Source organism: Oratosquilla oratoria, chromosome 12 (assembly GCF_046742065.1).
Source record: "Oratosquilla oratoria isolate Oo_2021 chromosome 12, ASM4674206v1, whole genome shotgun sequence".
NCBI classification, from domain to species: Eukaryota; Metazoa; Arthropoda; class Malacostraca; order Stomatopoda; family Squillidae; genus Oratosquilla; species Oratosquilla oratoria.
Window position 1 is genome coordinate 7,653,335 of NC_134788.1, and position 19,523 is coordinate 7,672,857.

Here is a 19,523-nt window from a genome sequence, read left to right on the forward strand (position 1 = left end):
GAGATGTGAAGAACTGTTCCAAAAAGCTTGAGAGCAGAGTGGAGAGAATAGAATGATGAGGATGTATAGACATTGATTAATTCTACAGTGTTAAGACAGGTGACCTGTGGGGCCTTCCAACATGAGAAATAGTGGCAGGGGGAGTGCGAGTTCCAGCCTGCACATTTGTAGTATCTCCATCGTGACCTGAGGGTGACATCCCGAGGGTCTGGTTGACTCCCCCTCGAGGAATGGGATTTCTATTTGCATCCATGAAGGTTTGAATGTTAAATGATTCCAGGGGCCAAGGGTAACCACCTGTTGGGATCACAAGGGTAGCAAATGCTGGCTACTGCAGACGAGGTACTTCATCCCCATGGGGGTCACTCTTTTTAAAAAAGAGGCTCCTTCTGATTTGAGTTTGTCCATGACTAAGACCTCCCCCCAACAACTCATCCCAGCCCAGACACTCAACCATCCAGCACAGGACAACCTTGAAAGGGTGTCCTTCTGGTGGATGGCACCATTGGCTTGTATGGGCAGTCTAGCTCAGGGAACCTTTTTGTCTGGTCCCTCACTGCCAACCTTGCTAGCATGGGTAGCCCTCTCCCCCTAGGTAGGGCACAGCAGGGGCTGAAGCCCCCTTTAACTTTGTTTGTACCTTCATAAGGACACCCCCACACCCCCCCACACACACATCACAAGATGGTTCCTGTTAAGGGGGGATAGTGTAGTAACACTACCATACTATAGATATGTGGTACACCTTGTTTCAACCTATGACAATACCAGAGCAAAAATACTATCCAGTTTATATACCAAACTTTCAGAAAACCCATCTGACCCTTTTCCTGAATTAGCTCAGTTTTTCACTGCCGTAATACAATATTTACAATGGTTAGAGATGTGCATACAGATAGCTGATCAAGAAATTCACTACTTACCAGAACAACACCACTTTGACCACCAGAAAAGTTAAAATGTTTTGAAGAACCACCACCAGGCTCCTTTGTGGGTGCCGCCATAACCCGATGTGCATTTATTTCACAGATTGTAGTATTCATATTTTGTAAGCTTTGGATACGCCTCAGTTCAGCCTTCAGATGTTTCACCTGTTTAGAGAGGGAAAAAAAAGTGAACACATTATTGATAAGTCTATATACATACCAAATGGTCTCCTCCTCCTTATAAGGGAGGTAGCCAGGCAAGGCATAAACCTATTCTTTGCCCATCCCACATTCATTCAATACCTACCTGTTCCCCCCTTGGAAAAAAAACAAAAACAAACTCTAAAACACCTTGTGGAAGATGGTCTCTTATCCACTGTCTGGGCCAGAAGCAATGCAGCAAGACATAACACCTTCCTCATTCCCTCAGGAGTAAATAGACAAGATGGGGAGGAATCATTTCAAGCTGTATCAGTTTATCATTCATTCACAAAAAGTTCTTTAGATCTTTCAATATGTGTGGGGACCATAGAAAGACAAACACACATATACAGTGAGTCCTCCTTATATGGTAATTCTTTATCCGGTAAATTCACAGTTATGGTATTTGGTAATTACTACCCTCGATTCTATTTACTGTAAGAAAAATTCACAGATACAGTATCCGCTAGATCAGAGGTTCTCAAAGTGGGGGTCACGAAATAATTCTGAGGGGTCGCGATCGAGATCATGCAACCCCTCCTCCTCTTCCTCCCACTACCCATCCTAATGCATCTATACATAGTACTTGTCAATAGTGGTCGATGTGCACGATGTTCAATAATACATCATAAAACCACATTATGTATGCATGCTTTCTTTGCTGTATTAAGTACGCCTCACTAATAATCTTGTAATATTGATAATAGTTACCGGTGAGAGAGAGAGATCCATACAAGCTTACAAACGTACATGCATATATACATACATACGTGTGCACGTACATAGGCTACATGCATGCATACATACATACGTACATACATACATGCATACATAGACAGGCAAGAAGATACACGGAGACAGGGAAATGCGTTATAGTGATTGTCAGAAATTTGTTGTTGTTGGGGAAGTGGGTCACGACTCTATTGAAGTAATTTGTAGGGGTTGCAGCCAAAAAAGTTTGAGAACCCCTGCTCTAGATATTTTGAGGAGGAAAGAGCAGGGAGAAGGTATGTCTGCCATATCCTATTATTACATGTTATAATGGGTTTGGTATACAGCAATTTCAATTTGCGGTAAGGTTTTCAGGAAAGCATATGTACTGTATAACGAGGACTCACTGTACCAAAGTCTCCCCCCACCCCTTACATGGGAGGTAGCCAAAAGACAAGGCATAGAAACCACTCCCACCCCTACATACTCCACTCTCCTCTACCCTCTTATCTTGGCACCTCCTGGATGACGGGTCATCCCTGCATCTTGTCCACTGCCCTGGGTCAGAAACAGTGTTGCAAGACACAGCACATCCACAGCAAGGCCGCTTCATTAACAGACCATAGAACTAACACATATTAATAGACCACAGAATTGACACATATTAACAGACCACAGAATTGACACATATTCCAGTCTTAGATGGATTAGGCTTTCTATCCCCCCCCCCATCATCATTCTTCATCCATATAGTGAAAAACCATTTTAATGTTCTGCAGCAGTCCGCATCTCTCCCCCACAATCCTGCTGATATGTCTGTTGGGTAACTGGTCGTCTTTTATCAACACTCCTAAATCTTTCTCCTTGTTTGCTTTTGTAATGAATTGGCTTCCCAAGGAATAGTTAAATGCTGTTCTTGCTGTGTTATTACCCATTTCCAAAACTTTGCATTTTTTTTAAGGAAATTAATTTTCTATTTTTGGTTCCCAGAAGAATAGGAACTGTTTTAGATGTACATGTTCTTCGATGAGAGCATGGAGGAATATCAGATAATTTTTTGGTGGAAAGTTGAAAGTGGAGGATAGATGAAGAAAAAGGAAAAAGACAGATGGTAAAGAGGTGCTTAGAGCAAACTGTTTGAATATGAAGGAAAAAGAGCAGAAGGACAAAGAGAAGCTGAGAGTGTGGGAAGTAGGTGGTGAAGGATAGAGTGGAAATAGATGTGGAGAAAGAATGGGGGTGTTTCACGGAGGGAGTTTCCACTCTATCCTCCACCACCTACTTCCCACACTTCTCTCAGCTGGGCTTTCCTAGGGTTCCTCTTTCATATATTTATAATCCTATATCAAACTTATGTATTCTGTTGAAAATGTAACAAGAGTTACGAAACATCCAGACAATAAATCCAAGAACTTGTTCTGCTTGTCTCCATGCCCCACACTTTCGAAGAATTTTTACATTCATTAAGTTAGGATGAGAAATTACTTTTTAGAAGAATTGAAGGTCTTTAGAAAAATGTCATCAATGATGAGATTTCCGTTACTTTTGAAAAATCAACTGTGATACCTTATGTAGAAACTGGGGCATAATAGAGCACTACTTGAATGTTTGAAAGATTTTCTAAAGATATGGTGCATGAGGACAGTAATAAAGGATAAGATGTCAGGATAGAGATCAGTGACCAGTGGAGTTCCACAAGGCTCAGTGCTAGCACATATTTACCTTTGTTAATGACATGAAGGAAAGTATATCAAGCTATGCCAACACATTTACAGATGATACAAAAATAATGAGAATATTGAAAAAACAAGGACTGTAGGTTGTTGCAAAAAGATCTAGACACCATATTCACATGGAACTTATCTATATACCAAGAGTTTTTCCCCCTTATAAGGGAGGTAGCTAAGTCAGAGGCATGCACCTGTTTCCACCACCCTTTCCATCTCAACTCCTTGTGGATGACAGGTCATCCCTGCATCCACCAACTGCCCTGGGTCAAACATAATGCAGCAAGACACAGTACATCCACGGCAAGGCTGCTTAACTTAATCAGCGACCCCCTCCGTCTCCTTATGCAGAAAGTGAGCAAGACAGGGAGAAATCCCTTCAGTCTTCATAAAAATACTGTTCACACATAAGCACCCTCTACCCCCACTTTCCTTTCCTTGCATAGCAGTATCATCCATACACATTCTCAACTCATCCCTATTTCCTGCCTTCTCCCTTCCTTGCTCAACAGACATTTCCCTCTTTCTCAATGCCCTCTTCATCCCAGGTCATCCCCTTAAATTCACTCCCTCCATCTCCATTTTCCACACCTCTTTTACTAATCTTTCATCGTTCTTTCCATGTATCCAAACCATCTCAATAATCTTTCATCAGTCCTATCTGCCATCATTTCCACTCCCACTGTCCTCCTCACCTCCTTGTTTCTCACTCTATCCAACCTAGTAACCCCTACCATACTACTCAGACATTTCATTTTCCTCTCTGCCTCTCTTAAATTCCAAATCTCTGCCCCATACAATAACGATGGCACAATCACCCCTTTATACAATCTCCTCTTTGCATCAATTGCTAGTTGCCCATTTCTCGTAACATTTTTCAATCCCCCAAGGCATCTCTCAATCTACAATTTACCTCCAAATTGTCATAATCTGGTACTTTATTTACTGTATCAAACTTGGCCACAATTTGAACAGTTCTATCAATCCAATTGCCAGCGTGCTTTGCCTTTATATCAGGTAGAGTTCTTTCACACACTGGATATGAAATAAAGGCAAAATGCAAATTATATAACTATTTCTACTTCTTCACAATTTATACAAAAATAAACTTGCATGACACAAGGGGTTTGAATGAGGGCAAGATTGTTGTGTTATAGCATATAATGCTCTTTTTATATGTGGGCCACTTGCACTGGTGCCATTTTCTATATCTATGGGCCTAATCTATATTCCTAGTTACCTGGCTTCACATTCATTTCACTTCTTTTTGTGTGAAGGTTTACAAACTGTCATTTGCTACCTATCTGAATCTTGCTTAAGATTAAGTACATATGGTGATGTCACTACTTCCCTATGCAATCATTGATTGCGAGACCCTTGACCTTTATTGCTTATTAACCATTTCTTGTACTCTGCCATACTCCACAGCATTTTATCCAGAGGTCTGTAAACTGGTATTATATTTGAGCTTATATATATATATATATATATATATACAGACGCTCCTCAACTTACGTTTTAGTTACGTTCTGAACGGCCGAACGTAACGTGAAAATGAATGTAAGTTGTTACTGTACGTTCCAGTAATGTATGACCATTCATACTGTACTATACATCCATAAATTCTATTACCGTATCTTATAAAACACCCATAAATCATTAATTATAAACATAACATTGTAAAATAATAACATTAATTTCAAATGAATTAAATTCAAGCAACATAAAGTGAGATGGTGGAGGAAAAGGAGGAGGCAAGGCACATTCAGTCTTTCGTTTGTGCCATGTAAACAATGGACGCAGCGTCATGCGTATCGTTTGAACGTTTCGTACTACGGAGAGTGCGCTAAACAAAAAAGTTCACGTTTTTTTTTTCTTTTTTTTTTAGTCAGTTCAAACGTAAAATCGAAAAAATGTAAAACGAATGAACGTAAGTAGAGGAGCATCTGTATATATATATACTCCTCTGTTTCATTATCCAGCTTAAGATGACTTAATTGTGACCAAATCCAACATAAATATACATCATGGTACCACAAGATATCAAGTAAAGGCAGTTACATTATATAACTAGTAGGGATACATGGACGAGCATCACCTAACACAACTTACATGAGCTACTTTGTAACACTACATGACACATCTATGTGACAACCTCCACTTCTCCCTTTCCTGCCACATGTGACCCGAAATACCCAAAGCTATCCACTTCCTCAAGCCTCTCTCATTTTAGACTTGCTTCCAACTCACTGCCATCCTCCATCCTTGTACATCTCATGACCTAGCTTTTACCCACATTTACCTTCATTTTTCTCCTATTGCATACCTTTCCAAACTCTGTCACTAACTTCCTCAATCCCTCCTGTGACCCTGCCACAAGCGCAGTGTCATCAGCAAACAACTGGCTCAGCTCCCACTTTTCTTCATTTTCTTTAAAAATCTCCGGTTCCCTGCCCATTACCCTCGCATTTACCTCCTGCACCACCCTGTCCATTTATGCATTCAACAGCCGAGGTGATACGACACAATCCTGATGCAGTCCCACCTTTACCTCAAACCATTCGCTCTCTCCACTTCCCATCCTAACTCTTGTAAAAACTCTTGACTGCCCTCAACAGCTTTCCCCCAATCCCATATATCTGTAAAACCTCCCACAGTACCTTCCTCTCAGTCCTGTCATGAGCCTTTTCCAAATCCATAAAAAAAAAAAAAAAATCCTTACCTATTCCCAAAGCTTTCTCACATATCTGTTTTACAGCAAAAATCTTATCCATGCAATGCCTACCTGTCCTAAATGCACACTTCCTCACCAATTCCCTCTATTCCTCTCCTAATCCTCTCAATTAAAACCCTCCCATAAGTCTTCCCATCTACACTCAACAAAATAATCCCTCTGAAACTACTACACTCACACTTGTCCCCTTTTCCCTTGTAAAGCGGAACTATACAGGCCCTACTCCAGTCTTCTGGCACTCTACCCTCTTTTAGACACACATTAAACAACCTCACTAGCCAATCCACTATTACTGTATCTCACTTCTTCAGACACTCTGCATGGCACCTACCTCATCCTTTTCTGAGCTACTTGCACCTCATCTTTTCTTACTTCTCTTCCATTTTCCTCTCCCATCACCATCATTTTCTTAGCGCCTCCCAATGCTACCACCAATCCCTATCTTCCACATTCAACAGCTCTTAACCCCTTCACTACGGGCTAAAATCTCACGGGCAGCTTTAGCTGCCTGACGTGCGATGTTGCGTCATAATACTCGCATTATAAAAAATAAAGTTACCGCTGTATTGCTCGTTCTCTTTCACCCGTGAATTTTGATAACCATAGAAAATATGATAAAGCCAGTTTACAGAGTATGGGGGTCACGCAGGTACAACTACAATATACATAATCAAGATGCCGACATCGGCATCCTTGCGTACCCACTTGTTCCTCATGACGCCTATGTAGGCATCATCATATCGAAGGAGTTAAGAATACTCCTCTCATTTTCCCCTTACTATCTGTCAGGATCTGTGTGTATTTACCTAGTTGTATTATATGGGAAAGGGAGCTACGCTTGTGGTGACCTGTTTTTGTATCTCACAAGATCAAGTTTGTTCTTAAATTGTTGTATCGTGTTTGCACACACTATTTCTTCATCCAATTTGTTCCATATATCTATCACTCTGTGTGGGAAGCTGTTCTTTTTCAGGTCTCTTCTGTAGTTATTCTTTTTGAGTTTCATTGCATGTCCTCTTGTTTTTCCTCTGTCCCGTTTTAATAGGTCCTCTCTATCAAGGCAATCTTTTCCTTTCATAATTCTGTAGATGGTTATTAGGTCCCCTTGTTCTCTTCTTTGTTCCAGGGTTGGCAATTCCAGTTCGGCCAGTCTTTGTTTATATGTTAAGTTTACAAATGTTGGGACCAACTTTGTTGTTACTCTTTGTATTCTTTTTTTGTACTGGGTGACCATATCAGCACTGCATATTCCAGTTTTGGCCTTATTAGTGTTTGTAATATTTTCTTGATCATTTCCTTATCCAGGTATTTAAAGGCCACCTTTACTGATCTCAACAAATTGTTTGTTTCTCCGACTATTTCATTCATATGTTTATCCGGTGACATGTCTTTGGTGATAATTACTCCTAGGTCCCTTTCAGAATTCAATTTCTTTACCTCTTTTCCATCAATTTTATACTGTCCTGTTATTCTCTTCTTGCTTTTTCCAAATTCAATTACACTGCACTTCTTGTGTATTTACCCAATTACCTAATTGTAGTATACAGGAAAGGAGCAAGGCTCATTGTGTCCTGTCTCCTATTCTTTAATTTTCTAACATACCAAGACTCAAATTCATGTACAGTTCTTTGATTTCTAATCATAACTATATTTTGATTTGAACATGTGTATTGTTTGAACTTGGGATATATCACCCTCTAGCTATTCAACATATCTATATATCAATATACATATACCAAGGCTTTTTCCCCCTTACAAGGGAGGTAGCCAAAAAGAAAAACGCATAAAAACCATTCCCACCCATTCCATCCCTAATACACTCCACCCTCTACCCTCCCTCTTATCTTGGTACCTCCTGGATGACGGGTCATCCCTGCACCTTGTCCACTGCCCTGGGTCAGAGGCAGTATCGCAAGACACAGCACATCCACAGTAAGGCCGCTTCATTAAATCGGTGAACCCCCCTCTCTGTCCCCTCGTGCATAAAAGGAGAAGACGGGGAGAAGTCCATTCAGGCTGCGTCAAATTTTTCTCACACATACTACTCATCCCCCAGCCATTCCACCTCATGCATCACATCATCATCCATATACAACCATTCTCCATTCACCCATCTTCTGTCCTCTCCCGACCTTCCTCAACAGACATTCCCCTCTTCCCCAAAGCCCCTTTCACCCATCCATCCATCTCATTCTAGGTCGCCCCCTCATGTTTACTCCCTCCACATCTGCCTTCCATACCTGTTTTACTAGTATTTCCAAACCATCCCAATACTCTTTCATCCACCCTATCTCCCATCTCACTTACGACCCCTGTTCTCCTCCAATTTGGAAAATGTACTTCTTCACATCCTTTAGACATGGGGGTCTTTCTTAATTTACTTCCAGGACCTCTTAAAGCCCTCCCATATTTAATTAGTTCTCTTCCATATCTTTATTTACCTAGTTTTATCTTACAGGAAGGGGAGCTACGCTTGTGGCGTCCCATCCCTGTATCTTGCCATATCTAGTTTGCTCTTAAATTTGTGTATGGTTTTTACACACACTATTGTTTCATCTAGTGTGTTCCATACATCCACCACTCTATGGGGAAAGCTGTTCTTTTTCAGGTCTCTCACATAGCTGTCCTTTTTGAGCTTCCTTCCATGTCCTCTTGTATTTCTTTTATCCCAATTTAGTAAGTCTTCTCTATCAAGGACTTCTATACCTCTCATAATTTTGTAGATGGTCAACAAGTCACCTCTTTCTCTTCTTTGTTCCAGAGTTGGTAATTCTAATTTTGACAATCTGTCTTCATATGAAAGTTTTGATAGTGTTGGGGCCATCTTCATAGTTACTCTCTAGATTATCTAAATTTTCCTTATATTTTTTTTTAGTAATGAGACAGAGAGGGGGGGTCGCCGAATTAATGAAGCGGCCTTGCTGTGGATGTGCTGTATCTGGCGACACTGTTTCTGACCCAGGGCAGTGGACAAGATACAGGGATGACCCGTCATCCAGGAGGTGCCAAGATACGAGGGAGGGGAGAGGGTGGAGGGGAGTAAAGTAGGTAGGGGGTGGAATGGGTGGGAGTGTTCTCTATGCCTTTTTCTTTGGTTTCTCCCATGAAAGGGGGGAAAAAGCCTTTGGTATATGTATGTAGCAATTTATAGGTTTTGCCAACAATTTTATTTATCTGTTTCTCATGGGACATATCTTTTATGATGATTACTCCCAGGTCATTTTCAGATCCCACTTTCTTTACTTCCTTTGCACCAATTTTATATTGTTCTGATATCATTTTTTTTTTTCAAATTCCATTATGCTACATTTCTTAATGTTGAAATCCACTTCCCACTTATGACTCCATTGCCAAACCCTGTTCAAATCTCTCTGCAGTGAGTCACAGTGTATGTATATTTACCTCGTATCTTACAGGAAGGGGAACTACACTTGTGGTGTCCTGTCTCTGTATCTTGCCATCTAATTTGCTCTTAAATTCTTATATTGTTTTTGCACACACTATTGTGTGTGTGTATTTACTTAGCTGTATCTTATGGGAAGGGGAGCTACCCTCATGGTGTCCCGTCTCTGTATCTCGCCATATCCAATTTGCTCTTAAATTTGTGTATTGTTTTTGCACACACTTTTGTTTCACCTAGTAAGTGTCAAACATACATCACTCTGTGGGGAAAGCCGTTTTTTCCAGGTTTCTTCTATAACTGTCCTTTTTGAGTTTCTTTCCATGTCCTCTTGTATTTCTCTTTTCCCAATTTAGTAAGTCATCTCTATCAATGACTTTTCACCTCTCATAATTCTGTAGATGGTCAACAAGTCACCCCTTTCTCTTCTTTGTTCCAGAGTTGTTAGTTCTAGTTTTGACAATCTTTCTTCATACAACATTTTTGATAGTGTTGGGGCCATATTTGTAGTTGCTCTCTGAATTCTTTGAATTTTTCTTATATTCTTTTTAGTACTGGGTGACCAAAGTGTCACTGCATACTCCAATTTAGGCTCATCAGTGTGACTAATATTTTCTTTACCATTTCTTCATCCAAGTAAAAGCAACTTTTATTTATCTTAGAAAGTTATGTTTCACCGACAATTTTGTTTATATGTTGTGTCAGGGGACATACCTTTTGTGATGATCACTCCTGTGGCCTAGTGTTATAAGGTGTCCTGGCATTCGACACAAGCAGGGCACTGTAGGGTTGCACCGTGGTGTTGTAGCATGCCCCCACTACCAGACACTTTCCACAGGCACAAGGACTTCATTGATACATGTGTATGACATGGCATCATCTTTCTTCTGTGTAAGGAGAAAGACGTTGCCCCCACAGTGTGCTCTGACCAATAGCAATGCTCTCAGACAAAAGCCCTTTCATACATCCAACAAAGACTCCCTTCTCTTCTGTGTGCTTACAGCATCTAAAGCGGCCCATACACGATCAATTATATTGCGCAATTTCATTGTCAATACTCTGAATTGACAATGAAAGTACGCAATATAACTAATCGTGTATGGGCCACTTAACACCTATGCCCACGGGCCAGTTGCTCTGTAGACTCCATAGGCACATGTCGTGTCTCCCCTCCATGTATGCTTAACATCACAATAAAGATTCAAACATTGTCCCCTGCATTTCTGTTGCATACATATCCTTTGTGATGATTACTCCCAGGTCTTTTTCAGATCCTACTTCTGTTACTTCTTTTTCACCAATTTTATAAATGTCCTGATGTCCTTTTTTTACTTTTTCCAAATTCCAACATGCTACATTTCTTAATGCTGTAGTCCACATCCCACTTCTGACTCCATTCCCAGACCCTGTTCAGATCTCTCTGTAGTGAGTCACAGTCCGTTTCAGTACTCACTTTCTTTAACAATTTTGCATCATCTCCAAAGAAGCTTGTGTAACATTCCACACCTTCATCCATGTCATTCACATAGATAGCAAACATTGGAGCCTATATAGATCCTTACTCCACTAATTACCTCTTCCCAAATAGAACTCTTATCTCTGAGCACTACCATTTTTCTTCTATGCAAAAAGTCCTCCATCTATTCCAGTAGTTTACCTTGTATCCCTCCTATGGTTTCCAGTTTTCTTAATAGTTTTCTGTAAGGACTTTAACAAAAGCTTTTTGTAGATTTAGAAACAATCAGCTCATCTGTCCCTTTCTTGTATTATGTCTAGTAGTCTCGAGTAAAAACAGATCAAATTTGTGGTACATGATCTTCCTTGTCTAAATCCAAATTGTCTCTGATTTAGGATCTTGTTCTCCTCCAGATGTTATATCCATCAACTTTTTCCAAAATTTTAGCTACCATGCTTGTGAGAGAAACCAATCTGTAATTTGTTGGGTCTTCCTTATTTCTTCCTTTATGAATTGGTAAGATATCAGCATTTTTCCAGTCTTATGGTATCTTTCCTTCTTTAAGTGAGCAACTTATGTTATATATTTTGTCTTTTCTTCTTTATATTTTTTTAATATCCAATTTGCCATTCCATCCAGGCAATGCAATTTCCTAACATCAGGGTTCATTATTTGATCCATTATTTCTTTCAGAGTTACTCTTGTTTCCCTCATGGGGGGAATTTCACTTCCTTCTCTTCATCCCAATGTTACATTTTTTCTCTAGTGAAAACAGACTTGAAGGGTTTGCTCATGACTTCAGCCATTTCTGTATCTTCTGTGTATTCCGTATTCCCTTGGTTTCACTATTTCCTGTTAATTTTTTAGTTTGCCCTTTATATATCTATAGAATAGTTTTGGCTGATCCTTACATTTTACTATTATGTCTTTTTCATAGTTTCTTTTTTCTTCCCTGTGCATTTTTACATATTAATTTTTTCTTTGATTAACCCCTTCCATACGGTGCCGCACACGTAGGCGTCATGGGGAGCGAGTGTATTTGCGAGGCTGCCATATCGGCGTCTTGATTATATTTATTGTAGTCGCCCCTCCATAATGACATTCTTTCTAATTCTTTTGTAATCGCATTTTCTATGGTTATCAAAATTCACGGGTGAAGAGAGAACGATCGATATAAGCGGTGACTATATTTTATGATGCGAGTATTATTACGACACGTCGTACGGCTGGCATTGGCTGCTGCCACCGAGATCTAATTCCATGACGCCTACGTGTGCGGCACCGTATGGAAGGGGTTAATATATATTTGCCACTTTCTAGGTATTTTGTCTTTTCTCCATCTTTCAAAACCTTTATCTCTTCTGTCTTTCACTTCTTTTCTTCTTTTCTTTTTTTTAGGAATTTCCCCTGTGGGGCTACAAGGAGAAGGATGCCTAGTCCCAATCCCCGTCCCTGGGTGGGAATGATTTTATGCCTTTTTCTTTTTGGCTACCCCCCTTGTAAGGGGGAAAAAGCCTTGGTATATGTATGTATGTCTTTCACTTCGGTGCACCTTCTATCAAACCAGCACTTAATATACACCTTTTCCTGTTTTTGCTTTGGGACATATCTATCCACTCCTTCTTTATAGACTTTCATAAGAATCACCCCCCCCCCTTTTTTTCTGTATGTGTGTGTGAAGAAAAAATCTTATATGATGCAAAAGTTCTGTGTCAATATTTTGAACAATCAAACTAATTATGCTTTAGTAAGATGTATAAAAAAACCTACCTTTTCATTTGAATGAAGGAGTTCTGCTTTCATTGATTCTAATTCTTTGAGTGCTGGTGCATTCATGGCTTTCAGTCGCAACTTAAGAACATTGTTTTCCCTTAATATTTTGTAGAATGTTTCATCACTGCCACTTTTAATTTCTGAAAAAAATAAAAAATTCCAATGCAACAAATAAATAAAAAAAAGAGGGAACAGAATATGAAAATGAATAAGAAGAGAAGGAAGCATGTGAAAAAAAAGAAGAAATCCTACCCATCCCTAATATACCTACACCTGCCCAAATTTACGATACCAATCACAATAAAACAATGCCAAACTTCAATATTATGCAACAAATATCACAAAGCTAAGTGGCTGGGCATAAGAAATAGACATCCTCACTCTTCGCAACTTTCATACCTTATATGTGAGGATTGTACTACATAAATAAACTAACACATCACCCTTGCACTCACTTCCCATGCCATCCCATCCAACATTGAACAGCCATAGCAACACAACATTTCCCCACCTTCAACTTAAACTACTTGTTCTCACTATTCACAATCCTAAAACAAGCTCTACTGCTCTTGTGAAAATTCTTCAGTCCTTAACAGCTTTCCCCCAATCATATATATCTGTGATACCTCCCACAGTGACTTCCTGTCTACCCTGTCTTCTCCAAAGCCATAAAGGCCCCCAAAAAACATCTTTACTTTTTGTCAAGACCCATATGCTTTACCACAAAAATTTGACCCATGCACCCTCTACCTTTCCTAAATCCACACTGCTCCTCATCAATTACTCCCTCTGTTCCTCTCCTAATCCTTTCAATTAAAGCCATCCTATGTCTTTCTAACTATGCTCAACAAATTGATCTACCTAGAACTGGTACATTTATATTTGTCCCTGGCCCATTACCCTTGTGTGTAGCTCTTGCACCACCCCATCCATGTATAAATTGAACAGCCAAGGCAATGTAACACATCCCTGACAAAGTCCCACTTTTACCTCAAACCACTCCCTCAATTTCTAATTCTAACACAGGTTCTACTACTCTTGTAAAAACCCATGACTGTTCTTAACAGCTTTCCTCCTATCCCATATATCTGTAATACCTACAACAGTGCCTTCCTGTCTAACCTGCCATAAGCCTTATCCAAATCCATAAAGGCCCAAAAAACATCCTTACCTTTTCCTAAAGCTTTCTCACATATCTGCCTTACCACAAAAATCTGATCCACACAACCCCTACCTGTCCTAAACCCACACAGTTCCTCACCAATTACTACCTCTGTTCCTCCCCTAATCCTCTCAATCAAAACTCTCCCATAAGCCTTCCCAACTACACTCAACAAACTGATCCCTCTGAAACTACTACACTCACATTTGTTCCCCTTTTCCTTGTAAAGTGGAACTATATGGGCACTCCTCCAGTCTTCTGGCACCATACCCTCTCTTAAACAAACATTAAACAACCTCACCAGCCAGACCACTATTACTCTATCTCCCTTTTTTAGACACTCTACATGACACCCATCCCAGGTGCCTTACCTGCTCTCATAATTCTAATAACTGCTTTCACCTCATCTTTCCTAATTTCTCCTCAATTTTCCTCATTCATCACTCATTTTCCTAGCACTTTCCACGGCAACTACATTTCCCTCCCTATCCTCCTTCACATTTAGTAACTCCCTAAAACACTCTGCCCATCTTTCTCTTACTGCTATCTCATCCATTATCATCTCTCCATCTGCACCCTTTACCTTTTCTTCTTTACTTGATTCACCTCCTTTTCCTCTCTTAATTTCTTTCCAAGATATCTTTTCATTACTTTCAAAGTTTTGTCATATTCTTACGGTCTTACCCTAATTCACATCCGCTCTCCTCTTTGCCTTATCTTATGCTTTACTTCTCTTTTCTTTGTACCTCTCATATGATTCTCTCATCCCATTTTGTAACCAATCTGTGAATGCTTGTTTCTTTTCCTCTACAACCATTGCTTCATCATCCCACCACTCACTACCCTTCCTTCTATTTCCTCCCATCCTCCTTGTACACATATCAACTTTGCATGCCTTGTGACTCCCTCCTTCACTCCTAGTTCTACTCTATCCTTCACTCCCTCCCACTCCTCTCTCAGCTTCTTCTTGTATTCCTTCTCCTTTTCTTTCTCATTTAAGCAGTTCACTTTAAGCACCTCTCTACCCTCTGTTCTTTTCCTTTTTTTCCATCTATCCTCCACTCTCAACTTACCTTCCACCAGAAAATGATCTGATATTCCCCCACTCTCTCCCCTTAGATCATGTACATCCAAAACTCTTCCTTCTCTTCTCCTGGGTACCACTACATGGTCCATTAAAGCTCTATTTACCACTCTTCCATCCACCATCCTCTCTCATGTGTACTTATGCTTAACTTTCTTTCTAAATACTGTATTTGCTATTATCATCTCCACCATCAACTCTCCACTACAATTTTTTCCTGGAATTCCACATTTCCCAACCAATCCATGTATTGGTTAATTTCCTACCATAGCATTAAGATCTCCCAATACCATTACATTGACATTTCTCCCTAAACCCTTTATGCACTCATCTAAATCTATCCAAAAAGCCTCCCTTTCCTCTACACTCTTTTCACTACCAGGCCCAAATGCACTAACAAAAAGGATAGTTACAGAAGAGATCAGAAAAAAGATAACCTCCCACACAGAGCGATAGATATCTGAAACAAACTGAATGAAGAAACAGTGAGTGCAAAAACTATATAAGAATTTAACCCCTTCCATACGGTGCCGCACACGTAGGCGTCATGAGGAGCAAGTGGATTCGCGACGCTGCCATATCGGCGTCTTGATTATATTTATTGTAGTCGCCCCTGTGTTTTTACATTCTCCCAAATGTGCCCTGAATCCCATTCTCTGTGGTTTTCAAAATTCGCGGGTGAAAGAGAGAACGATCGATATAAGCGGTGACTATATTTTATGATGCGAGTATTATTACGACACGTCGTACGGCTGGCATTGGCTGCTGCCCGCGAGATTTAAGTCCCGTAGTGAAGTGGTTAAGATCAAACTGGATGCTGAGAGATACAATGTTGGGTCACTACGAGCATAGCTATCTTCCCATAAAACACAACTACATAAATACATCTCCCTTCCTAGTTTCACCTTCATCCACATTAAACTTGAAGAAACCTCCTTCCACTCCACCACACATTTACCTATCTAGTGTAGCCACCCCTTCTCTCCCTCATTCTCTCTTCACTCCTGACACCCTTCCAACTACACTCCCAAACTCAAACTCACCCCTCCCTTTCAATATAGTTTCACTCAGTGCCAGCACATCCATCTTTCTTCTCACAACATACTGCCTATCTCTTCTCTTTTACTCTCATCTGTACCAAAAGATATGAAGACATGATGCCACGAGCATAGTTATCTTTCCCATAAAATACAACTAGGTAAATACATCCACACATTAACCCCTTCAATACGGGGCACATCGCACATCTGGCAGCATTAGCTGCCCAATGTGCGATGTTGCGTCATAATAATCGCATTATAAAAAATAAAGTCAGTGCTTAATCGTTCGTTCTCTTTCACCCGTGAATTTTGATAACCATAGAAAATATGATGAAGCCAGTTTAGAGAGAGTGAATCTTACATAGGTACGACTACAATAAATATAATCAAAAGGCCGACGTTGGCATCATCACGTACCCACTTGCTCCTCATGACGCCTACGTGTGCGGCACCGTATGGAAGTGGTTAAGAGCTAGAATGAGATGGTTAAATGGTGTAATGGGAGCTGTGGGTAAATCAGTGGACCAGAAAAGAGAGAACAAGAGATATGAATGTGTTTAAGGAGATTGTGAACGGATGTAGGAATGATGTAGCCCAAAGATATATTCTTATCTGCTATATGGTTGTAGCTGCAGCAGCTGAGCTTTGCATGTTATTGTGGGGTTAAAAGATGCTCAGTAGTATGCAACTGATACTTTAGGGTCTATATGGGGCACCACTACAGAACAGAGCCACACATAATTTCCTCTGTGATAGAAGAAATTTCTATTCATAGAGAAATTATGATACTTTATTATACTGTGACTGTCCCTCCATTATGCTGTCCCCCCACTCTTAATACTGTCCTGTACCACTTCTCTGAATGTTCATTAAATTTTTTTGCTGAACCCTCTGATGGAGAAGAATGCTGCCCCCAAGTGTTCCCACTTGAGTCGTAAAAGGCGACAAAAACAGGATGGGGATAGGGCTACGCATCCTTCTGTCTGTAGCCCCAAAGGGAACATAGAAAAAAAGGCATTAGAGGTTCTGGGAGGAGTTTTCCAACCAGAACTCTAAGGTTTGGGTCTTTTAAGCTTGCTCAATTTAGGTAAAAAGGTCTTGCTCAGTATGAAAATATTACCTTGCTTCATCTGTCCTAATGGTGTGGCATTTTCTTCCGTTAGTGACACTTGTGACCGTGAACCATATTTCCTGGAGAAGTAAGGGACATGTATGTCAAAATATAGCAAGTGTAGTTTAGAAAATAAATAAACAAACAAAAAATAAAAAATAAAAAATATACATATCAAATCAATATTTCAAAAGTGTACCACAAAATTCTGTAAGGGACATGTATGTCAAAATATACGATGTGTAGTTTAGAAAATAAATAAATAGATAAATAAAAAATAACAAAATAAAAAGTATACATATCAAATCAATATTTCAAAAGTGTACCACAAAATTCTGTAAGGGACATGTATATCAAAATGTAGCAAGTGTAGTTTAGAAAATAAATAAATAGATAAATAAAAAATAAAATAAAAAGTATACATATCAAATAAATATTTCAAAAGTGTACCACAAAATTCTGTAAGGGACATGTATGTCAAAATATAGCAAGTGTAGTTTAGAAAATCAATAAATAGATAAATAAAAAGTACATACATACAGGGTCTAACAGATAAATCCGTACAACTTCTTATCACATGTTTTAAGATTAATATCTCGGGTTATAATAAACAGAGAGTTATGAAATTTTCAGTATATTTAGAAAAGGCAATAAGAACAATGATTTCATTCAATGTAACCACCTTCAGCTGTTATGACGCTTTCAACGCGTTTACGAAACTTGGATACAGCGTTGATGATCTCAGACTTTGATAATGAACCCACAGCCTTCTTGATGTCTGTCTTCAGGGTTGTTATACTTCTGTGTGGCTTGTCACATGCCTTGGCCTCAATTCGCGCCCAAAAATAATAATCTAAAGGGTTTAGGTCTGGCAAATTTGAGGGCCACAACTCTTTGTTCCAGAACTGCACATTTGACCCTTCGAGAAGGTTGGTGGTCCTCTCGGAAAAAAACTTGATGACTGAGCCATTCGACTTCATCCAGTTCAACAGCTTTTGGCACCTGGTCAGGCGGATTTCTTTCATTTTTCGTGTCAAAAGATGTCTTTTTCCTTGTGAGAATGAGGTTAATCCCAATTTCTTTAATGCTCTGTGAATTGTCATTGTGCTGACACCTCTCTTCTTTGCCAATGTCGATAATGGTAAGGCTGGATTTGCATTGACACTTCTCTTGAGACCAGCTAAACAGCGAGGTGTTAGAATTCTGCCCCTTCTGGGCTTGTGAGCAGCTCGTTGGTCTTCGCCGGTCTCATCAAAACGTTTACAAACATCGTAAACAGTTTGTCTGGAGTATTTTAGCATCCTTATTATGGCGCTAGGAGTGTGACCCGCACGACGAAGTTCGCATATGGCTGAACGTTTGGCTTGTTCCATTGCTTAATGTTTATTGCACCGGTGCTAGTATACAACTGGCTAAATTATTAGACAAATGGAAGTATCTGGAAACAATCAGAATTGCCATATGTTACTTTTTAAGTGCTTAAAACCTCTTCAAAGTTTGTACGGATTTATCTGTTAGACCCTGTACATATATATACCATGGCTTTTTCCCCCTTTCAAGGGAGGTAGCCAAAAAGGGAAAGGCATAAAAACACTCCCACCCATTTCATCCCTAAATACACTCCACACCCCTCCCACCCTCCCTCTCATCTGAGCACCTCCTGGATGACGGGTCATCCCTGCACCTTGCCCACCTCCCTGGGTCAGAAGCAGTGTCGCAAGACACAGCACATCCACAGCAAGGCCGCTTCATTTAATCGGCGACCCCCCCTCTCCGTCCCCCCTTGCATATAAGGAGAGGACGGGGAGAAATCCCTTCGGGCTTCGTCAAAATTTACTCACACATACTACCTCACCCCCATTCCTCCTCATGCAATCACAACATCATCCATATACAACCATTCTCCACTCACCTCTGTCTTCCGTCCTCTCCCTTCCTTCCTCAACAGACATTCCCCTCTTCCCCAAAGCCTCCTTCACCCCATCCATCCACCTCATCCTAGGACGTCCCCTCATGTTCACTCCCTCCACATCTGCCTTCCATACCTCTTTTACTAGTCTTTCTTCACTCATTCTTTCCATGTGTCCAAACCATCCTAATATTCTTTCATCAACCCTATCTCCCAGCTCCTTTTTTACCCCTGTTCTCCTCCTCACCTCCTCATTTCTCACTCTATCCAGCCTAGTAACCCCCACCAT

The 19,523-nt window shown here is 40.2% G+C and overlaps 1 protein-coding gene across 1 annotated transcript in view; it reads right to left on the minus strand.

The window, feature by feature from the left end:
- LOC143030935 (uncharacterized) overlaps nucleotides 1-19,523 on the minus strand; it is a 138,708-nt gene that overhangs the window by 17,726 nt on the left and 101,459 nt on the right. Inside the window, exons 20-22 of the mRNA XM_076194215.1 lie at nucleotides 17,335-17,405; nucleotides 12,926-13,068; nucleotides 924-1,091 (exon numbers count right to left, since the gene is read on the minus strand). Coding sequence (XP_076050330.1) covers nucleotides 924-1,091; nucleotides 12,926-13,068; nucleotides 17,335-17,405 — 382 coding nt within the window. The remainder of the gene's footprint in view (nucleotides 1-923; nucleotides 1,092-12,925; nucleotides 13,069-17,334; nucleotides 17,406-19,523) is intronic.